This window comes from Maylandia zebra, linkage group LG19 (assembly GCF_041146795.1).
Source record: "Maylandia zebra isolate NMK-2024a linkage group LG19, Mzebra_GT3a, whole genome shotgun sequence".
Classification (NCBI taxonomy): Eukaryota; Metazoa; Chordata; class Actinopteri; order Cichliformes; family Cichlidae; genus Maylandia; species Maylandia zebra.
This window is the reverse complement of record NC_135185.1, coordinates 12,861,868-12,886,982: the sequence shown is the minus strand read 5'-3', so window position 1 is coordinate 12,886,982 and position 25,115 is coordinate 12,861,868. Positions and strand designations below refer to the sequence as shown.

The 25,115-nt window shown below is 40.1% G+C and overlaps 1 protein-coding gene across 3 annotated transcripts in view; it reads right to left on the bottom strand.

Moving 5' to 3' along the window:
* syt14a (synaptotagmin XIVa) overlaps positions 1-24,535 on the bottom strand; it is a 39,090-nt gene extending 14,555 nt beyond the window's left edge. For 2 of the 3 annotated variants that reach the window (XM_076877435.1, XM_004574748.3), the window contains exons 1-3: positions 24,493-24,535; positions 11,236-11,388; positions 7,477-7,704 (exon numbers count right to left, since the gene is read on the bottom strand). In XM_076877435.1, the coding sequence (XP_076733550.1) occupies positions 7,477-7,704; positions 11,236-11,335 (328 nt within the window). In that variant the 5' untranslated portion in view covers positions 11,336-11,388; positions 24,493-24,535. Of the gene's footprint in view, positions 1-7,476; positions 7,705-8,042; positions 11,196-11,235; positions 11,389-24,492 lie in introns of those variants that run through there. The other variant, XM_076877436.1, reaches the window with a different exon arrangement.
* Between the last annotated feature and the right edge of the window lie 580 nt (positions 24,536-25,115).

Sequence of the window (25,115 nt, the reverse complement as noted above, 5' to 3'; positions counted from 1 at the left end):
GCTGCCGTGTAAAAGCACTACTCTTTTCTCCAGCCCGCTAATTGGGACGGTTACCATTCTTCCCCTCGTCTCACCCACCCTTTCATCCCTTCTCTGCTGGCGTTCGCCTTGTTTTGCCTTCTTGTACCTCTTCAAGTGGGAAAACAGTTTGTGAATCTCGCCTGTGAGAAGCAGGTAAAAATATCTCAGATGAAAAAATGAGAGATGCTGCATTCGGTTGTCCTTTTCCCAACTGTAAGCAGGAGGAAACACACCTGACCTCCTGATACCTTTCTAAAAGTTTTAAAAGGAGTTAAGCAAAAATATCAGCGTCGGATAATGTAGAAGGCTAAGTGTAAAGAAAACAGAAGTGCCATCACCCCAATTCAAACAAAGCAGGTGAAAGAAGCAGATAGATTTACTATATTACCAATAAATACATAAAACTGATATTAATTCTCCCTGTGAGAAACCAGTTGTGTCAGTGTTAAAGCCACTTTCTGCATGGTGTAAATGCAAACAAGCTACTACTTTATCATTAGTTTTTTCCCAGAAACACACTGAGAAGAGCTGCACCACATTCCAGCACTGACCTCACCAACTTGAGACAATGCTTTCAGTTCCAGACGTGCCCCAGAAGTGACCGTCTGCTCCGTATCTCTTAAAATAGTGGATAATCTACTCATTCATTCATTTATTTATTTAACTGGAAGCTGTTTAAAGCTGCACAGGGCAGATGAGGAGACAGGAAGTCAGAGACATCAGGAACCGAATGGAAAATTCAGTCAATTTTCAAAATAAAAGACCTCATACAGACTAAAGTCTCTGATTCTAAAACACTCGATGGAAGGACAAAACAAGGACACCCAGTATGAGTGCATGACTCGAGTTACATTAACAGTTGCACACCCTATTGTAGACCTTTTGTTAGGTTTTGTATTGTTGATTGTCATTTATGCTTAGAAATATTTAACCATATATGCTTAGAGGTGTATAATCAATTGTGTAGTGATAGGATGTGTGATCTTTAGCAGGCTGCAAAGGCTTGGTGTGCATTGCGCCCCCCATCCTGGGAACATGGGAAGAGGTCGTACCTTGTTTTATTGTTTTATGGTAGGATAAACGTGGCTATATCTGTTTTAGGCTAAGTGCCTTTTGTTTAGATGAACTGTTGGACTTCCAGACCAGCAGGTTTAGGGAAGTCATTTATGGGGTCACACTCTGACCCCCCCCCCCCACACACACACACACACACACACACACACACACACAGGCAAGGTACTCTTTGTTTGTATGTAGACGGCGTATGTTAATGAACCTATGCATATTCATGTAACCTCAATAAAAGAGCAGTGTTACGGGGGAGCGGACGAGAGCAACTGGGGTCAAGCGAAGGAACGGCGTTTGTCCGGTTCTCTCCCGTGCACGAGAAACATGAAGAACTTTGCCTACTTCGTGTCTTGCTTGCGGTGTAATTATATTGTCTTCAACGTTCCAGCGAATAGGTTCAAGCTACAAACCTATCACCTTTTTACCCCCAACTTTATAGATCCTTAAAAACATATAAAATATGCTTGAAGATGTGGCTCTGTGGAACAGTGGACTGAACCCAGCTGCAATGTATTCCAGTTCTTGTGTGAAAGCTATATTTGAAAAAAATAATTAATTAATTAATTCATTAAAGAATCTCTGAAACACAGCCGGGATCTATTTTTCTGGCTTAGCATGGTGGTAGAAACTAAATCTTAATCCTGAAGACAATGTACAGGACTGGAACTACTTGCTGGAACTACATTTCACTCAAGAAATAATCCCTTAAAAATTGTGCAGAGTATAGACTATGACGACTGAATGCCCTCCTCCCAGTTTCAATCCCCATTTATTCTCTGTCTACAATATTCTTTGTAAAACATGTGCTCAGAGGTGTGGATACTAAAAATGGCTTCCTTTTGCTTCTGAGTTGCAGCATATGAATAAAGCTATCGTGATCTCACTTACACCTCACCGATTTTCATGTGAGAAAAGTGCTAAATGTGCAGGTTTGAGTGCGAGATGAACAAAATTTGGCTGAGAAACATTCTCTCACTTTTGTTAGTTAATGCTTCAGAAAATGTTTTTTTGCTCTTATTGAGCTGGTTGGGTAACCATTCAGAAGTAAACAAGGTCTTTAAAAATGTGGCCGACTTCCAACATGGCACCAGTCATCGCTGCACCCTCATTCACAAGTGAATTTTGTTCTATGTGAAAAACTAATTTGCTTCTTTCCAAGGTTTATGTTGGATTTTTAAAACCACTTTCATTCAAACTGAATCAAATCATGAACTCTGGATTGATTAATTGAGCTTTCTGGTCAGAGGTAGGCCAATCAGCTCTGAGTAAAGTGCATGAAATAAAGCCACAATCAATGAAACCTCATCCCCAACCTCCTGTAGCAGATGGCTGCTGTTTCTGAGCCTGGTTCTGCCGAAGGTTTCTTTCCTGTAAAAAGTGAGTTTTTCTTTCCCACTGTCACCAAGTCATCGGGGGTTGTTTGATCTTTGAGTTTTCTCTGTGTCATTAGAGTGTTTTACCTTACAAAATAAAGTGTGATTTGGTGATATATAATTAAAATTGAACTGAAACCATAGCAACAGGTAAATTAACAGAAATGTGAGTGTCTACCATATTTCTCTTAAAAGAAAATAATAACAAAAGAAAAAAAGAAGAGGTTTTTTTACATAACAGAACAGTTTACATTTAATCTTTAAATCTAATCATTATTATTTTTATAATAACTGTTTTTTTTTTTCACTAATTATTATAATTATTGCCAAGAGCAAAGTACAGGTGACAAGACAAAATAAAAATATGGATACAGTGACAACACAGTTTATTTATGGACCTACTCATAATCATATACAGCAAATGATTTGGAGGGTCCATTGACCATAAGCTGAAATCCTACTATCCACATGAGTGAGAAAACCATCAAAAAGCACTGGTACATGCTGTGCAACACGGTTCTCAAAGTGGCCATTAGAGCAGGGGCTTACTTCAGAGAAGGGAAACCTTAGATCATTTTTCTGCTTTCTGCTTACTTCCTATTTTTGGAGTCTGAGTGAAGCCACCGGGGCACCCAAACTCTGATTCTGCAGCTCTGGCACAATCCTCCTCATGTTTTATACATATGTCCTGAGGATGAAGCTCTTCATACTCAGACAAACACAACAGCGGTAGCTGTGGGTGTGGAGAGGAAGCTTTTATGGCTGTTTGCTTGAAAAAATAATGAAATGCGTGTCCTTTAGCGCTCGTGGAAAATCATGGAAACGATTCACCCATTTATCTAATGAAACTTTCCATATTGCAGAGAAAGCCTGAACCGATGTCAGCCATGGCACGAGGCCGCTGCTTTGTTATTGCTGGTCCACGATGGCTTGGTGGGAGAGAAAACCACAGCCATCAAAGCCTTACCACAGGGAGGAAAATAATGATCCTCCAGTACTTTCAACCGAAGTGCAGCCACGGACGGACAGAGTTTTTACCTCCTCTTTGGTTATAGTCGAGCAACTATAAGTAAGCTGATTATGATCTGATGAACCAAAAACTTTACAGAAGGCACACAAACAACTGCTTTGCCTTGAATTTGTTTTCTTGGCAGCCAAGAAATACATCATCTGCCAGTTATCTGGATAATCCTTGAAACCTTTAAGGGTATTAGAATCATGAGGAAAAAAATCAAAACAAGACCTTGCGTAGCTAACATGTTGTCATAAATAAACCGAGTAAATTTCAAATTATTGCTGGCAGGCTCTTGTGACTCAAATCCCTGCTTCTCTCTCACGCACAAAGAACACTCACTACGTGACGTTCCTGCAACAGGCAAGTAGTCAGTGATGGATTTGTGCAAGAAAACAAACATGACTTCAAACCAAAGTAAACAGCTCAGTCAATATATACTCACCAGCCACTTTATTAGGTACACATGTCGAACTGCTCGTTAATACAAATATTGGCCAATCACATGGCAGCTACTGTTTGCACTGATCTAGACATGGTCACAATGACATCATGAACTGAGCAAACTAAGCATCCGATTGTCTGTGTGTGTGTGTGTGTGGGGGGGGGGGGGGGGTGAATGTGACATTGTTATTGGTGCCACGTAGGCAGAAACAGCTGACTTACTGCTGATCCTACACAAGCACCTCTGACGTTCACAGGCGATGTTCCTGAGAAGTTCCTGATTATACCTCTGCATGAGGTTTAATCAGAATCAAAACACTATCAATCCAGCAGGGGAAATTGTTTTTATTATCGACACACAATTAAAAATTATAAATATGAAAGAAAATGTAAATGCTGCACCGGTCCGTTGTGGTGAAGAGAGAGCTGAGCGTAAAAGCGAAGCTCTCAGTTTACCGGTCAATCTACATTCCTACCCCCACCTATGGCCACGAGCTGTGGGTAGTGACCGAAAGAACGAGATCGCGAATACAAGCGGCGGAAATGAGCTTCCTCCGAAGGGTGGCTGGCCTCTCCCTTAGAGATAGGGTGAGAAGTTCAGCTATCCGGGAGGGGCTCAGAGTAGAGCCGCTGCTCCTCCACATCGAAAGGAGCCAGTTGAGGTGGTTCGGGCATCTGACAAGGATGCCTCCTGGGCGCCTCCTGGGTGAGGTGTTCCGGGCATGTCCCACCGGGAGGAGGCCTCAGGGCAGACCCAGGACACGCTGGAGAAATTATATCTCTCGGCTGGCCTGGGAACGGCTTGGTGTGACCCGGCCCCGGATAAAGCGGAAGAAGATGGATGGATGTAAACTTTCTCTACTAAAAAATAAGTAAAACAAAGACGCTAAAAGCTCCACACCCACAGCATGACTGACCTTGTGGGTAAGTTTATTGAGTCTGCTGGTACCTGCTGCCTCAGCACACCACAGTACAGATGATGGCACAGGCCACCACAGGCTCATACAACACTGTGAGCATCATCGGGGAGATATTAAACGACCTCAGTCGTCTCAGAAGTTGATAAGTTTTTGGAGAGCACTTCTGTGTTTTTAATGAAGTTTATTTTACTGTCATTGTGAACACCAAGACACCTGTAATCTTCCACTGTCTCCACCCAGACCCCATAAATGCAAACAGGAGCCAGCGGTGTTCTCATCCACATACAGTTTGCCCAAGTTAAGCTGCAGATGCTTTTGCCTGCATCACATAACAAAGTTACCCACCACAGCCTGATACAGCCCACTGTGGCTGAGTTATCAGAAAACTTTTGAAGGTGTCAGGCCTCAATGCAGGAGTTAAAGTCCATGGTGTAAAAGGGGAAGATGAGGGAGAGGGGACAGTGCCCCGCAGGGATCCCGTATCGCTTACTACACTTACTGTCCGACACACAGTGCTGCAGGCGCACATACTGTGGTCTGCCAGTCACTTAGCAAACTATCCAGGTCACTAGGGAGGCATCCACCTGCATCACTGTCAATTTATCACCAGTAGAGCTGGCCTGAAAGCACTGGAGAAGTTCAAAAAACATGATTCCCACAGTGCACGTCAGTTTGTCCAGGTGGGCGTAGACATGGCTGAGCAGGTAGAGAATGGCTGGGAGGCAAACTGGAGAGTGGCGGACATTGTCCTGACACTTTGGGCTCCTTAGAACCAACTGAGCATTGTTTGAGTCTACAGCCTCCCTGATTATTGTCACTCCTTTATGAGCACAATGTAATCATTTTCTGATAACAGGTCACGTCACAAAGCTGAAACCATCTCAGACTTGGCTTCTTGAACATGACAGTGAGTTCACTGTACTCTAATGGCCTCCACAGTCACCAGACCTCAATCAAATAGAGCAGCACTTGGATGTGGTGGAACAAGAGATCATGGATGTGAAGTCAACACATGTGCAGCAACTGTGTGATGCTATCGTGTCAATCTTAGAGGAATGTTTTCAGCGCATCTTTGAATTTGAACTATGAAGAGTTAAGGCGCAGTATTAGCAAGGTGTATGTGGCCAGTGAGTACATGTAGTGCATGTAGTGCAGTATTTTCAAAGTAAGCTTTAAAGCATCACAGCTGCAAAGGAAATACTGCACTGACATTTACATTTGAGGCACCAGAAACAAAATTCAGATTTCAATGATTACCTTTGGGACAATATTCTCTAGTTGGCTCCTTCGTGTCTCTAAATGAAGGCAGATTAAACATAAATTCATTCTAAAGTTTTGCTAGTAAGAGTTACCTGAAAATCCTGGAGTATAATATTACTGAATAGCACTCATTTCCCCATGTGGGATTATTTTCTATAGTGACCTAAAAATTCAAAGCATCATCTGAAGATAACAGAGACCATCTAGTGGATATCAGGAGACGCTCTGCTTTTCTTCAACAACAACCTTGTGCAGCCCGTTGCCTCTCTGCTAATGGAGTCAGAAGCACGCCATGTACTACTTCTCTCCCAGCTACACATTCAAACGCGGCTTTAAATAGACTGTGCCAGACACCCGGCACTTGAACCCACTGTCTTATATAACACAAAAACTGGTTCAGACGTGATTCACCAATCAAGGACCCTGGCATAGACTAGATTGTTTTTGTCTTTGAAAAATACTGTCAGACACAAGCATTCCTGTCTGGGTGTGACGAAAACAGGCAACAACAGCACTGCCGATATATTTCTGCAGGATGGAAAAACAGGTCAATCGGGGACTTTTAGATGAATTTGACATTCCTTGTAACAGTTTTCTTCTCTATGCAACAGATACATTTGCTTATTTGCTTTCCCTAAAGGGCTAGTTTCACATTTAGGGGCATAGTGTAGGATGGTTCTTACAGGGTTAGATGGCAGGCTGGATATAGAGGTGAAAGAAGCACCTCAGGAAGCCACGAGCTTAAAAAACATCCATTGTAAGTGTTGACATGCACAGTCTCTTCATTTTAGGCAGAGCCAGTCTTGTCATTTATGCCATGCAAAGCTATTTTTTAAGCATAAAGTTGGGTAAACATTTACTGAGGAGAAAGTCAAGAGTGGCTTTTTGTATAGCGTTAAATCAACACGATATGCTTCTTGGCCAATAACGTGTCAGATGAATAACAAACTAATCCAAGGAGGTCAGTGCCAGCGCTCTTCTGTGACTGAACCCACCTCGACAAGGGTGAAGAACAATCGCAGCGATGGCGAGTCGGGCAGAAGGGAAACATAGAGGTGTTATAAAAAAAGAAGGAAGAGTGCGAGGCTGCGGCTGTGCACATTGTACAGACAGTTGACTGTTTCACAACCCTCCCACGGAGAGTGTGCTGAACGGCAGCCTCGCTTTGATCACCTCTCTAGATTAACTGACAGTGTGTGTAAGTGTGTGTGTTACACATATGGTGTTCTTGTGTTTGTTGGTACAGAGCTGCAGAGGACTGTGAGCATTTAACTAAAACTCCCTGAGGTGATATGAAGGAAATATCTGAACTTCTCACTGTGTCAAATCTGTGGATACACGGAAAACATACAAGACGGTCAAATGTGGGAGGACCCACCATCATCAGCTGAGGCTTCACTGCTGTAGCCATCATAATCAGCAGTAAGCGGGCTGTACTTCTGCCGGCTCTCCCAGCTGAATCCTCCAGTGTGCTTGGCATTAGAGGACACCTTGGCTCCTCCTCTGAGGCCCTGGGAGCGGCTGACCGCTTCCTGATACTGACCCATCAGTTCATCCTCGCTGTCTGATGATGAAGCCTGCAAGTCAGCGTCGGAGTAGACCTTATCTGTTTGGGGATAGAGGACAATACAGTCAGTCCCACAATCATTTCCCTCCACACTGTCTTATATATCACAAAAACTGTTTCAGACATGATTCGACACACACAGTGTATATTAAATTAAAACAAAAACAATCGTGGTGTGATTGAACTGAAGACTTTTAGCATTAATTAGAGGTATTTTTAGGAATTTGCTGGCTTTATCTGAGGAAGTTTTATACACAGTCACACATTTTGAGGGGCTTAAAAGTAACTTGACTACTGACTGACTGTTTTATGGCCATGTGAGGCCCGTTACCTCGTTATAGAAATAAAAATTATGTTGATAAAAGATCTGGAACTACCTGTCTCCTGGAGCTCTCAATATGAGACCCAAAGAGATGTCCAATCAAGTGAGGGAGGCCGTTAATCATTCAATTGAAAAAACAAAACAAAAACAAAGAACCTTTAGAAGTGACCAAATCAACAAACTAGTACATTTTTTTTTAAAAATAAAAGGAAGCATTCACTGGAAGAGCTGAAAAAAACCCACAGAAGATGACAAAAGTGGATGATGACAGGCTCAAAAGGTTGAAGGACATCGTGAAGGATTTGAATGTAGCTGAATGAAGGTCGATGAAGTTCATAATTTGCAAAATGAACATTGCACTGTATTTAATAAGGCTTTAAACAAGAGATTAAGTCTATAAGCTCATCAGGTCGAGTGTTTGGTACATTTATTAGACCGCCTGTCATAAAAGCAAGAAAACACAAGTTATTTAAAAAGCTGTTTAAAATAAAAATGATATTTATCAGGTAAAAAACAAAGTGAATTCTTGTTTTAACACCCAAATCTGAGCGGACAACCACCAAAAGTAATTTTTCTGTTCAAGAAAGCAAATAAATGATGGAAAATCTGGCATCTTAATCAAAAACTAATAATGTGCATTACTTTGTTTTTCTGCTGTTTCTAAAAGAGTAAAATTGAAAATGTTTGGATAACAACAATACTTATAGTTTAGCATGAAAGAATATGATTAAAGAGCTTGCACACACTGGTGGAGTAACCATTACAAAAACATAAAATTGATTTTGAGAATCACCAATACTGTTAATTTAGAACATCTGAGGATTAAACCTCACACTGGGTGATGGTCTAATAGGTTTTGTAAGCACTACATGTTTGCTGATCTGATGGGATGTCCTTCCATAGACAGCATTTTGAAACCAGAGGAGATGCCCCCTGCTGGCTATTAGATGGAATTCAGGTTTAAGACAATTTTACTTTGGCTTCACTTTAAGAAGCATCTTTTTATATATAAAAATAAACACTGTATGGGTGGAAACAACAGATAAAATCAATGAGGGAAAAAAATCATTGCACTGGTTCTGGCAGCTGTAGCTTATTGGATCATTCTGAACAGAAAGCTCGTGATCGCTCAGAAAAGCCTTTGATAAGTAACTGCAGTGAAAACAGAAGAGCCCTGTGATTAAAAAGGAACATCTGCACCCTCATCCTGCGATGTTACTCTCTCCTTTTGGTTTCTCCTCCACCAAATTACCTCCATCACACATCCAGCGTGATGTAGTGACTGAATTCAGAGAAATTTACAAGATGTTTAAAATTCTGCTTGTGTTTTCAGTCTGTGTGTCATTTACTCTGATGTCATATACTCTTATGGGTTTTCTTGTTTATCTTGCCAAGTGGTTCTACAACATTTCTACTGGAATTATCACTCAATGCGACTCTTTCTTCATCACATATTAAATTTAAATCTCTTCTAAATTCGATAGCATTTATGGACTAAAGCATCCTTTAAACGAGTCATAAATTTGTCAAATGCATAAACTCATTTAGTTCGGTTAACTGATGGTTAGCCAAATCTGCTCACCTGCTTTGGTTGTATCAATCCAGCAACAATCATGCAACTTTCAATTAATGCCTTTTGAGTCACAACAACAACATGCTTTCATCAATGCTTTTAAAAAAGAGCTTCCAAATGTATTTATTAGCTGTGCCGTGACAGACTGGCAGCCTGGCCAACGGCGGATGAGATATTCTCCAGGTGTTCTCCTACGCCCCATTCCTACGCGCCAAAATGAGATTTTTGTTGTTTTAAAAGCTGAACAGGTGACACGTTTTGAAACTACTACAAAGGTTGAAAAGAAACTGGATAGATTTGTAACAGGTGTGTTTTACAAAAGCTAATGGACGTGATCTGAACACAAAAGCACAAATTGCCAGAGCCAATTTGCCTTCCACTGCAGGCAGGCGAGGGCGTCTCAATAAAAGCTGCTGCGTTTTCACAATACCATTTAAGAGACCCTTAAACAGGCAAACGTGTGATTCCACACGGAGGACAGATTGAGATTGAGTGAACCAAGACTTTCAATAGTCTAAACTTTGAACATGTGTAGCAACCTGAAGTCACAGTGGAGGCTGTTTAAACAGTAATGAAGATTATTTCCAATAATGAAGCTGCCATGGTGCTCTGTGCACAGCTGTTACACAGCTGACAACTACTCATGGAAAACATAAAAGACTTTTTTTTTATCTTTGCCATCCTTAAATATTCAAACTCTAAGTCAGGCCTCGAGGGCCGGTGTCCTGCAGGTTTCAGATGTGTCCTTGATCCAACACAGCTCATTTAAATGGCCAAATTACCTTCTCAACATGTCTTGAAGTTCTCCAAAGGTCTGATAATGACCTAATCATTTGATTTAGGTGTGATATCTAAAGCCTGCAGGACACCGGCCCTTGAGGCCTGGAGTTGAACATCCCTGCTCTAAGTGGTCACTTAAAGACTATAGTTAGTTACACGTCCTCTCAATTAGAAGAAGGTATTTCTCAATGTGATGCAGATGCTCAGTGAGGGGATGATTAAAATTAGGGAAAGAAACACAATAAAGCAGAGAATAAAAATGTAGCTGATCAGAGCAGTAAGCGAAGTCAGGAAGCTAGTTTTCTCTCACTGTAGCTTTGTATTTTTTCCAGCAGGAGGCAGCACAGCTTTTAAAATAACCCAATCCGTGGTTGCTCTGCAAACCTTCCCACTAACTCAACATACATTCCCACTTACAACATGCAGTCTTCAATACATACATCTTTAACAAACAGAATCAGGAAACTGTAAACTGTTTTTTCAACAGACCGGTAACAATTCGAACTCAAATATTTGTCTCATGTGTCTGTCAAAACAGCCACTGTTCCAAATCTGTCCACACAGAAGGTCATTGAGATTAGTCACTTTGCTGCGTTACACTGCCTGCCTTTGTTTTCTGCAGATGGCTTCTCTGAGTCGAGCAAACTCCCCGTGTGGGCTCCCGGGGGGCACCAACCTTTTAAACCTTTGAAGCCCCCGTGGGCAGATGACAAGTAAACAGTCCTACAGCTGTCAGTAACAGTAATCCCGGCATGGGCTGAGAAAGGCCAGTGTCAGTGGAAAATGCCTCCATGCAGAGGCAGGGCCTCGTGCTGGGATCAAAGGCACTAAAGAAAATCAGATGTGAAAGAAAGACAACCGAATGTGCTTTCATTTTAAATTTATGCATGCTCACCTTGCAGCTCAGTGGTTTTCCTGAATTCATCAAGGCACTGAAGGCTTCCTGGGTTCTCTAGTGCCAACTTATTGTTGAGGTACCAAAACAGGAAAGTCATGAGGATGATGAAGAGTCCGATGGCTGTCAGAAACCCCAGCACCTCTGGAGAGACTAGAAAACAAATACGCATTTTTAAATATCAAAACGTGACTACTTAAGCTGTTTTTAGCCTTAAATCGAATGTAGTAGGTTGTCATGTTGTAAGAAATGGTAATAATGGTAATAATTTATTCACACCCGCTTTCACTTTTTCTGAGCTAAAAAAAAATATTCAGAAGAAGTGACAGTTAAGTGAAACCTGGGTCCAGGCCAGAAACAACACAACTATCCTCTAATGCTAACAGGACATCACCTCTTTGCAAAACATCTGCAAAATCAGCAGGTGAACACAAAGCCAGCAGCAAAGAATGTAGAGTGATGTTACAGATGAATGTATGAGCCAAATATTTAACAGGGAACAGAATAAGTGCCAAAAAAAAGCAGTCCAACTTCAACTCTCAATTTCTATCTATATCTATTTCTACAATAAAATCGACGTGACATCTGACTTTTTACTTTTCCACATTGACAGAGTTTTTCACGTGTTTCAAAATAAGGAATCCTGTCAGTGTGTAGGACTAAGAGACTGAAGTTAGCCTAAGATTAATCTTTATGCTTTTCACTCATAATTATAAAACATTTCAGGTCCTCTTGGTGAGTAGAGAAAAAAAAAACCATAATAAATAATTTTTAGATTAGTTATTAAGTAACGTGTGATATATGTTACTTTTTTGAAAACGACCACAAATTACATTAACCAGTTGTTAAAAATAAAAACAAATGACTAATGTCCACATTCACAAACATCTTAGTTGTACAGTTAGAACACATCTTGGCTCCAGCTGAAACCTTCGCTGGGTACAATGCAGAAAAAACATCTGTACTGTGTCAGTATTTAGCATCTGACAAAAAAACACTTCTACAAACAATGCAGATGAGAGACACAGAGGCAAAGAAACCGGAGTGAAGGAGACACTCAGAGGGGTTGTGTCACTGTAGAAACGCAACCTGTTGGTTGCCATAGTGACAGGTTCAGGTGCAGCATCACACGGACCCCCAGACGCACGGGCGAGTCAGATCTCATTAAAGGCAGCACTGAGTGCCGCACATCAGGAGATCCAGTTAGGTCTGGACACAAACATCATTAGCGAGGCTTTGTTACGCCAGAATGAACCGGCCCAGGTGATACATGTATCCTGACTGCACTGGTGACAATATAAATGCATGACCTTCAGCTACATGTATGACCTTATGACATCAGGATGGAGGTGCAACGCCATCACAGACGGTTAAACGTCAGGATGCTTTTCTATTCTCTCCATCAGTGGCATCAAAGTGATCAAATAAGCCTATCATCTTTGTCCTAAACCACTTTTTTACTGTGCTTACATTAAAGATTTAGCTGCAATCAGCCTTCAGAGACCTGCTGTCACCACCTGCAGCCAGTTCAGAAGATTTTTTTAGCATTTCACTAAGGACAACTCATCTGTAACCAGAGGGTTCACTTCACTTGTTGGACTGTCTGGCTGAAGTGAGCGGTTATAACTGTTAAATATAAAAACACGGACAATACAAGGATGGAAACCTCCATGCAACAATGGAAAAAAAATAGGTGGTTGACCAGTGAATGTGTTGAATTTTTTTTGCTTTCAACAACCAACTGCATGCAGTTGCAGCAACCCGCTGGTCATCAAGATGTTGAGCGTAAAACAGTCGTTCAATCACAAGGCAATTGCACAGACAATGGCTTTTACATTGCCAACATGTTGCAAGCACAACTCATGTGTCGTATTCTGGTTATTCTGGTAATTGTGTCACTTATTTTGGAGGGTTTACAGAATTCATGCTTCAAACCTACGAGGTGCTGGGTGAACTCTAAATTCACCTAGCTGACAACACAAGGTTGTAGCACAGTGTAAAAAATGAAGTATTTGATAAGTGTATATTTTTTAGATATTGTCAGGGATCCTGGGTCTGAGCGACCCAGGATCCCTGAGCAGTTATGGACTAATATTATAATATATATTTTGTATTGCTGTCCCTCGTTATCCCTGCTTGTGTGTGTGTGTGTGTGTGTGTGTGTGTGTGTGTGTGTGTGTGTGTGTGTGTGTGTGTGTGTGTGTGTGTGTGTGTGTGTGTTTCTGCGGGCGCCTTCAGGCCTGGTGGGTGTGGCCCTGCTGGCGGACTGGCCACACCCGAAGCCACACACCTGCTGCTGATCAGGCCTTGTCGGGGGAGCTACTTAAGAGTCTTGGAGCTCCCACCGACGTGGGATCATTTCGTGAGACTTCCCGTCAGTTCTCCAGCTGGTCTGTTTGTGAGTGTGAGCTTACCAAGTGAACTGAGGGTACTAACTACTGCCTCTATTTTCCCAGGAAGGATTGCTGGATGAGAGGGCAGCAGACACAGAGTGCACTGGCACGAGGGAGCAGACACATGGGCACAAACACGGGGAGAAGACACGGAGTGGAAGTCGGGAGCACACGGGGATGTATTATTGTTGTGTATCAGTTCCATCACTGTAAATAAACGCACTGCTTGTACATAGAGCACCGCGCCTGGGTCCTCCTTCCCCACACCCCCCACGGTTTGCCATGCCGAACCGTGACAGATATGGTTTAAAATGCCAACTTCTGTTTGGCAACTCTCTGGCAACAAATCCACCCCTGACCATTTTCTCCTCCTCATTTTGTTGCTCATCCTCTGTTTTGTCAACTAAAGAGGAAAAAAATGGAACTTTTAAAGGTTTTGATGATAAAGATGATAAAGAGCCATTTTAAAGGTGTCTGGATCCAGATCAACTTCAAAGGTTAGTCAGCTCTAAGCAGGGCCGAGCCAGATTTCTACTGAAATGTTTATGAAACACAGTTTTGAATAATCCTGTTAACAAGCTAAACTAATCCCAAAATCTCGCTGAAGTCAAAATTTAAAATGAGGGACAATTAATACTTTTTCCCCAGCATAACGAGAAACATTCCCAATTGTCTCAGCTATGATGCCTGATACTGTAGATCAACCATCTTAGTGACACAACAGACTGCAGCTGTGCTAACCAAAAGTGCTATTAGACAATAAACACTACAATGGAAGTAAAGCGCCTATTAAAGCCAATAAAGGCACTCATTAAAGCCATTTTTAATAAGTATGACGCAACCAGCAGATTCAGTGTGGTGTCTAATGGAATCAAATGTTTCCTCAGTGCTGCAGAATTGCTTTGCATTCAGAACATGTGGGGAAGAACAGGGGATTTTACCTCTGAAAGCTGCTCGCTCAAACACTTCATACACAGAGAAAGTTTGTGACAGAAAGAAAACTTTAGCAGCAGTCTGTATACTTTCTGTCATCCACCTGAATACTGGTGAGCATACAGAGTGGTGCACAGTGGTGATGGTGAGAAGAATTTAGATCCCAGGATGCAGTGAATGAGAAATAAATGTTCAATGTTCTTTCCAAAACTTGAAAGGGTTTAACATGCTACACCTACACCTGGCTCCTGTTTCACATTATGCAACCAATGGCATCGTTACTTATAGATGTATAAAAGATAGATCCAGCTGCTGTGGTAGGATCCATCTGTTTTTGAATGTCATTAAGAAGCTTCAGGATGAGTATTTTCACTGGTTCCATTTTGGTGCTTTAAAACCAAAGGTGACTGGTGCGTTGTAAATTTTACTGTGAACCCACAACCTATAATATATCCTAGATAATCCTAGTGATACGTATAATGCACATACACATAAACACATAAAATGAACTTAACATGTTTGATATGATCAGAATGGAGTGACCGAGCCCATCAAATCATCAATAAAACAGTTCCCATATTCTTCTATAGCATCAGAACCCGTGTTTGCAACCTCAGTCATCGCCCCCTGGTGGTCGTTATAAGGCCATTTTGCGTCAACTTGACTTCAGATCTAAAAGCTACATCTATCATCTACATCATCATTCAAATACAGATCAAGGAGGTCCATTTAGAGAACATTTCCTCAAACAAAAATCCAAAATGTAAAAGCCAGCATGCATTAAAATTCAATGCAATAAACTTTGATACAACTATTACGCTACTTTAGTGTCTTTTCTCCGTTTCCCTGACTTGTTTCTTTGGATGCCTCTATATGAGTTACAATGCATGCAACTAGCTTGTATTTCCTGTGTACAAACACTGACTACTGTAAAAACAAAAGAAAATGCTGATTAAAATAACTAAACTGTAATTGCGGGAAAAGTTGTGCAGAGTAAAATAAAAAATGCAGCACTAGGTCTGGGTCTGTAAAGAACAGTCCACCTATTTTTTTCAATGTATGTGGATACACATCTTTCACCAGTCATACATAATAATTTATTTGACCCAAAGAATCATGGGTGTACTGACATACGCCCATGAATGATGGGGTGGCAGAGGTACTCAGCAGCAGCCAATACGTAAAAGAATAAACGCCTGAGAAGCACTTGCTTTACAATATTTCATGCACAGTCACAAAAGTGGAGAGATGGAACAGGTTTTCAAGTGCAATGGGAGACTTTAGATTACTGCTGAGCTCATTTACCATGATGAATGCAGCTCTACATGTAAAAGTCCATTTTGTTCAATTAAACCAAGCTGCTGCCTTTCTTACAAATGGGAGATAATGAGCCCATCTGGCAAGAAAGTACTTAGAAGACGTGTTTCTCCATTAGTGGCAATGATGACTGGTTCTCTGTTTTTAATTCCAATATAATGGCTGTAACAATTAACTGGTTTTAGCCATTAGTGGCACCAAGAGGAAAGAACTTGCACTGGTTTCAGTCTATTGTGTGTTTGTCAAGATTGAATAAAACCAGGTTCATTCCAGGTTTGAAGGAAAAATACATCTGTTCTTTTAAAGGGGAACTATTATGCTTGTCCTTACTTTTGTAATATTTTACACTGATCAGAGTTTCTGCCAGGAAGTTGTTAACCCCAGTGGCTTTGACAAGCAAAATTAATCAATGTGCTTTAACACTAACTGATAGGTGCATCTCCTCAGACGCAGCGACAGGCAGTGGGGTTTATTTCCCATTTTACGGCCTACACCAGTGACAGAACTCTGCATCAACTTAACATCATTCCTACAGCCAAGAATGAGCTGGTCGATCGTATTTTGTCATCACTGGGAATCATCTTACCAGTTAAAACAAATCTTTTTACCAATTTTAAGGTTTTTTTTTTAGTTTTTTCAAGCTGGTGTTTATTTCCATCTTAGACAGGTGGTGGTGTTCATATTAAAGAGGGCCAAAGCATCTAATAATGAGATCACCACATGTACTTACTACTTGCTTACTATCAATGTTTGTGAGCATGGAAGCCCCGCCCACCAGTTTTTCAAACCATTGGTTTACAAAGCACAGCAATCAGAAAAAGGTGTGTTGAAAGGCAGACACCGACAACCTGTAGTTAAATTCAGTCTTTATTTATAAAGCACAGTCACCTCGAGGTATTTTATACTGTTAGGTAAAGACCCCACAATAATACAGAGACAACCCTAACAATCAGAAAACTGCCTCTAAGCAAGCACTTGGCAACAGTGGGAACTAAAAACTCCCTTTAACAGGAAGAAACCTCCAGCAGAACCAGAAGAAGGCTCAGGGAGAGGCACCGTCTGCCGCAACTGACTCGGGTTGATGGACGGGAGACTGAGGGCGACAGTTTTGGATGCAAAGAGCCTTCCAGCTCTATATAGGTCTTTAGGGAAACAGCTCCTAGACTTTAAACACTTTCCTGATGCGTTTATGGCCTCAGTGACTTTTCTGGGTTGGACTGAATAAAAACAATGAGACCATTTTGTAAATTTTGATCATTCTGTTTCAGAAAGGAGGATTATCTGTGATGTGCTCTCATGACTTGTGATTAATTTGTTATTGACAAGTTGTTAGCAGTCAGTTCCTCTCCTCGTTCCTGACATAAACTTTCAAAATATGTATGTGGCAACGAGTAAACTCTTATCTGAAGGCTTTCAAAAAGGACTTCACAATGCTGCATAAAGGCCCAGTACAAGTTAAATCCAGATGTTTATTGAACTGTGAATCATGCAAATCTACTCTTTTAGAGTTCAAAATGAAAAATACAGATCTGGAGCTTATTTTACGCATAACATCGTCCCAGTTAAGCTTAAGTAATTGTTGCTTTAACAACAAGACTGCTACACAAAACAACCAGACTCTTTCACATCTAAAGAAGCAGAAGACAGTTACATAACCTGCCGTGTGCTTATTTCCACCTGATACTCGTCTGTTAGCCTTAAAACATGTGTGCATGTCAGGAAATTTGGCAGATTTTAATTTTGTTGTCCTCTTTGTCTGTAATGAGCCGATTATTGTTGGTAGCTTTCAGTGTCTGGTCGCACGGCGCTAAGGGAGCAGGAGGCGTTCTCTCATGGGAATGTCTGTCTGCTCACACTGTACCAGCTTCTCACTGTTGACTGAATTATTCACAGCACAGATGGAGCGGGAGGGATCCTGCTCTGTATAATTCCCCAAATGCCTCAAACAGGGAAAAGAATATTAAATCGTGGAGATCTACAGTGAGTTTCACTCCTGACTTCAAACTACTATATATTTTTATTTTATCTACACATAAACTGCATCATACTTCTTTCATCTGCTAAAAAACAAAACAAAATATTTCATCAAAGAAAATGTTTTTTTAATTCCACAGCAAAACTGGTGCTGTGTGAAAGTGTGGGTGCTGTGTGGTATAAGCTGTCTAACATCATTTATCATTTTCCTGTTGGACTTACTTCACCAAATAAGCCAGATTCCATTAAAATACTGAGAATAGCCCCGTGTGTGGGACTGACTGATGACTCACCGGACGATTAAACAATAACCGACTGTGTTACACAAGAAGCACAGAGAACAATTATGTGGGAAAGGAACCCTGTAACAGCTATAAAATGTACCGAACACCTTTAAAAAGAGCCACTTTTTGAAAATTAATGTGTGAAGTGAATTAACAACCAAGTACTTTAGAAAATACACATATTTGGCATTTCCTGCAGCATAACTCATACTTTCCTCCTCATGGCAACAGATCAATGAAATCAGTTCAGGATTAAATTCCTAATTAAATTTAGAGAAATATGAGTATCAGAAAAATACAAAAACTTGTATGTGCAGTTTTCACAAACTGAGAAAGATTTTATGCAATTAACAGATGTCTCTGTTAATGGAAAATAAAACCTCTTAGTAGTGATTCCCCCCCCCCCCCCCAGAAATGACACCACAGATTATAATGCTGCAAATATATAAATACTGCAACACTTTGTGGGTCACAGGCTCACCCACAGCTGTGCTCCCTTACATGTTTACAAAAGAAGAGAAATCCTGTGATTCTATATTTGGATCGAATATCGTTCTGATAATGAATTCATTAGCTACATATATGTATATACAACCAGCCACTTCATCAGGTACACCGTCAGACCTCTTCAGATGGTTTTAATAGACCTCTCTGCACTGAATCATACTTGTTATTAATCTCTGTCTCTCTTCCACAGCATGTCTTTATCCTGTCTTCCTTCTCTCTCCCCAACCGGTCACAGCAGATGGCCCCGCCCCTCCCTGAGCCTGGTTCTGCTGGAAGTTTCTTCCTGTCAAAAGTTTTTCCTTGAGGCGACTGTTGTTGTGATTTGGCGCTGTATAAATAAAATTGAATTGAATTTTACCCTCAGAGCTGTATTATTCCTTAATGGCATAGATTAGCAGCTATCATGACAGCATGCAGATTTATAGGCAACACATCCATTATGTGACCCCCCCGATTCTACCACATCCCAAAGGTGCTTTATTGTATTGAGACCTGATGCCTATGGAGGCCATTTGAGTGCAGTGTCTTCATTGCTATGTATAAGAAACCAAATTGAGATGATTAGAACTTGGCTGGTGCATTAAATTGCCATCAGAAAATACATAATGTTTGGTCATAAAGAGATGGATATGGTTAGGAGAATTACTCAGGTACACTGTCGCATTTAAATGAAGCTCAGTTGGTACTAAGAGATGCCAGATTTCTGATCAAATCATTCATCTACTGTCCATTTTTGTTGAGCCTGAGTGAGATGTACTCTCAGTTCCTGTGTCTGTTCCCATATGACAGAAGTGGCATCCAGTGTGGTCTTCTGCTGCGGTAGCCAATCAGCTTTAAGGTACAACGTCTGAGTTGTAACAAGCGTGTGTTTGAGTTAGTCCTCCCTCTCCAACAGCTCAAAGTAGAGCTCCTTCTGTGTGACGAGCAGTGTTGGTCAAGTTACTTGAAAAAAGTAATCAGTAACTAATTACTGATTACTTCCCCCAAAAAGTAATCCCGTTACTTTACTGATTACTTATTTTCAAAAGTAATTAATTACTTAGTTACTTAGTTACTTTTTAAAAACACGATTTACAACCTGAAGAGGTGATAAAGCGATAGATCTTTCAGCCCAATTCTACTTTTTCTACATAATCCATCATACGAAATGTAATCAAATGGAAAAATCTCTTTTTTAAACTTGTTTTATTAGTTTTAATCTTTTAACTTTATGCATCAAGCAAAAATTTTATTATATGCAACATTCTCTGACTTGAATAAATTAGTTTAACATTTAAACCTATTTTCTGCACATTCCAGCACATAAAATAAAATATTTTTTGTGTTTACACTCACTCTTTCAAATAGATGCAAGTAAAACACAGCAGAAAATAAATAAAGTCAAAGACTCAGCGGTCCTGTTGCTTTTTCACCTGTAAAGCAGGAGTGGGGCAGGCGGAGGTTTACCCTGGTGCAGGTGTGCCGCGGTCAGTTGAAGAATCCGCGAGTTTCTCTGTGAGTTTCCCATCACGTCGTAGCTACTCGGTGCTTGTTTGGAAGTTTAAGGGTTTTTTTCGCTGTAAAAAGAAGTTTTCTTCCCACGCACAACGGACACTAATGTTTTTGTCACTTTTTATGGAATCAAACTCAAAGTAAGGTCAGTACTTCCACGCTTTAAATGCTGCACGCTCATACTCTCTCCCACAATCGATATGTGATCCATTGTTGATCTGCAGACAGCTGTTGTCACTAACGGCGCACTCGCTTACGTCACTGTCATGAGACATTCTCGCAAAAAATCACGGTTTTAGTAACGGGAAAGTAATGGTAATCTAATTACCGTTTTTGCAATAGTAATCCCTTACTTTACTCGTTACTTGAAAAAAGTAATCAGATTACAGTAACGCGTTACTGCCCATCTTTGGTGACGAGTGGAGCAAAATGTTTTTCTTTTACTTTTCTTGATCCTGCTTTACTAAAATAACTAAATTAGGTTTTACGAGTAATGCACATATTTAACATTTTGTCGTGTGAAATGTTTAAGCCATGCCTCATGTTGCCTCAGGCAAAACTGAATGGCTCCCATTATCCTTCTCAGAGTGAGGAGTAAAGCTCAATTTAATTCTGGTATTGGATGGGTACTCCGTATCAGCAGTAATTCAGAGATTTAATTAGATTTAATTAAAAATTGATTCTCCAGTCACTGGTGAATGCAAAAGAAAAGGCACAATGAAAATTGCATTTCGCTTTAATCAGTGTAAGAAAAGCAATTGGCTTCAACTCCTCAAAAAACAGTTAAAAGATGACAACCACCTCCCTGGTTGGGGAGATCCAACAGTTTTCATGTTCGTCTAAAATAAAACTCCTGTAGCTGCCAACATTTCACACCAGTGGGAACCAAGAATTACAACCAGAAAAGCCTTTTAATAGTTTAACATTCAATGCAATGACAGCAAGAGCCAGAGGCGTCCTCGGCTTTCATTTTACAATGTCAGGTTTTCTAAAAGGACACAGTGGATGAACTACATCTCACGTGATGCTCCAGGAGGAGGAAGAGGACATTGCTGGATAAAGTCGGATCTGTCCACATGCCAACTGTCATCAAGAACCAAACCTCCTCAAATCCACATAGACACCCACACACTCCACAGGCAGCTCATAAGCACTCTCAGCGCTCCCATGCAAACTCCCACACATACTCTGAAGCACATTACCCACAGAGTAGCCACACACATGCAAACACACAACACATACACCTGTGGTAGTTTCAAACAAATGGATTAAACCCACGCACACACACACACACACACACACACAGTTCTACAAGCAGACCACTCAGCTGCCCCCTCCATCATGATCAGGACCTTCTGCAATCACTTGTGCATATTTATTTTTTAGTTTGAAATACTTTCTTTATGAACATGAGTATGCTGTGGTAAAAGAGAAGTACTCGGTACTTTCACTGAACATGCCAAGTTACAGCTCTTCTAGTTAACTTGATTTATTAGTGTGTAAAAATGCAAATAAATAAATAAAAAATCTGGCAAGTCAGGAACGTCAATATATGAGCTGCATCGAAAACAAACCATGTCTGCTCACCGAGAAATGACTAGGAGCAGGATTTGTTATTAATATATGACAGTGAAAAATAATTACTAAGGTTAACCACGCATTGGAGGGTATAAGCATCCTGGATTTCTTTTAGGTAACCCAAAAAAGACAAAAACAGCCTTCACACTTCTTGGCTCCAAGTAATCGATCTTTAGGAGCTTCCTCAGGCAACACTGTGCACACCTCTCTCTTTTTTTTCCTGCAACATCCTCTCACTTCCGATATTCTTCACCAAATCAATTGATGTCTTTGTTATATAAGGATAAAAAATGAGAGAAATATATCCAGTGAAAGCTCTTAGTAGATAGCATACGTATCACCCTGCTAAATCCTTAGCCTCTTCCAAGACACAAGTGTGAGGATTTCTATTACTATAAAGGTCATATCCAACCTTTAAATGTCACTTCCCTTTGTTGGCAAAAGCCATGATGTTCACAGAACCACCAAGAAGATGCAAATGGTATCAGGTGACATTTAAATGGGTGAAGTCTCATTTATCAGTTTGTTCAGAGTTTCATTTCAAACTCTGCTTTCATCATTTCTAATGTTTCCGGTTGCTTCCTTACTGATTGTGAAACCGTCTCCTGGACGTCAAGACTTGTGTGGAAAATGCGCTAAAAGACGCATGTAGAGGTTTCGCTCTAAAAGATGAATTCGTTAAACAACAAATTAAGTGCCTTAATTTATATTTTTGAAATATGATTTTCATTCAGTGATAATAACCTTTAATAAGAACAACAACAACCTTTCCAATGCAATTAAAGTGAAGCAGCACATTGAAGCATTATTAAAAAAAGAAAAGAAAAGAAGCTCTTCATATGCAAATAAGATATTAATGCAGAAGTAGTAATTTGTTGTTTTGATAACTACAGCACAATACTGGTTCAAGAACTTTGATTACAGAATACAAACTACAGTGTTTTTATTTTCTAATAATGAAAATTATAGAAAAATATGAGTAAAACTGGGCAGCTACAAACTCATCTTATTCCTTATCCGTTATTATTTGTTTCTAAAAAATACAGGGGAACCCTGACGTTCTCCTCCTAAATCTCTGAAAGCCTGAACCATCCAACACTAAATCTAAACTAATGTTCAAGAAGCTGTTTTTATGTCCCATCATATTCTGTCATAAACAAATACACACATACTTTCACTCAAACCTTCATGGCCTGCCTCCCATTTTTTATGTACGCATGATGTAGTCAGTGTAACGACATATATGTACTTTTATATTATCGTCTGACACTGCTCTGACGTTTCGTAGCTCCCTTCGGTGAGTTACATTTAAAGAAACCACTGACTGCAGATAAACAAAGAAAAGCTTGTGGTTACACCCACCAGATGCTGAACAATAAATCCCTGCGCTTGAATACCGTAGAGTTTTACAAGGACTTTTTGCCACTTCTTTACCAACATGGTAAATAAAATATTTCAGATTATTAAAATTGCTCGCCACATGAAGACTTCCCTGATTACATTAATAATCGCCCAATTTCATTACTGAAATTCTTTAGACAAACAGAACAGAGAACAGAAAACCAATTTGTAATAACTTTATAATAACATTAACTTTGGTGTTTCCTTACATGCAATTATGTAATTACAGTAACTTGTTATCTGGTATCATTGAAATCCCATCTAATAGTTGTTGCTTAACAAAACATTATTTTTTGGATTCTAATTAAGCATTATTTGCATTTATTCTAAACATTTCATTCCCCATACAATAAAATGCTTTAGTGCACTGAGACAGCAATAAAATGGAAATAAGATGGAGCCAGTCTGCTATCAATTTGGAATTGAATATTGTCAAGTTTGCAATTACATACAATCTGTTTGTGATATTACGGTGAATAACTGTGTTAGATCAATGAAAACAAAGTGTTAACTAGAGGTAAAGCTGAACTTCTGAGTGACCAGCTGACTGCTTAATATGAAATAGAAGTAAACCTATCGTGGCATCTTGGAGTACTGGAAGGGCGAATTGTTTTTTTCAATGCTTTAATTATTTAATTAAAAAAATCTGTCATGCATATTTAAAAAAAAATTAATTCGTTAAATAAAAATGGAATTTAAATGCTTCTGTTATCAGAGCAACAAGCGGATGTTATAATTTATAGGTAATTATTCCATAATTGGGTATCTCATTTTAGCTTTTAGCTTTAACCTTTGCAAACACATCAAATGTTTAAAATGCTACAGCTCTGCAAGCATTATTTTTGTTCACTGCATTTGAAATAAAGCTGGCTGCAAATTGCTACCATCACAAATGAAAGCACGCAGCAAAAGTGACATCATGACTGCTGTGTGGCTGCCATGACAACAGTTTATCTAGTTCAGTGTCAAAACGATGCTAGCATACTGTAAAACCATAAATCATGACATTGGAGCATCTTAGAAACTTGGGCATACATAAAGGAAACGCTAACTATGACAAACACAAACATACCTGTTAAAAAAAAGAATTCTTTTATAGAAATAAAAAGGCGACTTCTTGTGTCACAAGCGTTTATACATCACAGATGCAACATCAGATAATTCTAACTGATCACCTTTTACAAGCTTTACAAACACCATGAACAAGCAGTGAGCACACAGAACGAAAGAGTACAGCAGACCAACAATAAACGCGACTCGAAACAGCCAGAAACAAACACACAGATGTTTTTCAGTGGTGATAAATGATCAGACAGGTGGAGGGGGAGGTGCAGTGCATGGGTCAAAGGTCAACCTCCCAGAGCTCTGATCTGCCCTACCTTTTCTGACGCAGATCAGCTCATGTACTCCACAGTTACGCTCGCCACCTGGAAAGACAATGCAGTTTCAATGAGCCACGCCGCGATGGAGGGAACACAAGACAAAAACATCACAGCCGCACATTTAAATATGTTGAGACGCATTCGGACACACTTCCACAGAAGGACAGGAATAACACGGATAGAAGACACAGACAGTGACTGGATGGTGACAGCTGGATGTGGACGATTAACACAGAAACATCCTTCTTGCATTTATTAAAGTTTTATTGCACAATTATGCACAATAGCTGGTTATGTGAGCTTCAGCTTAACTTCACTACCTTTTAAATTAAGCTACATTCAGTCAGACTGTCATTGAAAAGTACATTACTAAAAACAATGAAAGTTTGCCATCTAATCCAAAGTCCAAACAGTATGCGTATGTATATACAAAATATACACACAACATATATATACACATACACTTGTAGCAGGGTCATTTACACTGATACAAGAGCAGCCTTTAGAGTAATTACAACATGTACATGGATTCGCAGTATTTACATTATTATTATTTTTGTACGCAATGTGCATGGTTTGTGTTTCTTATGTGCATACCACAAGTGTGTGGTGTGCATACA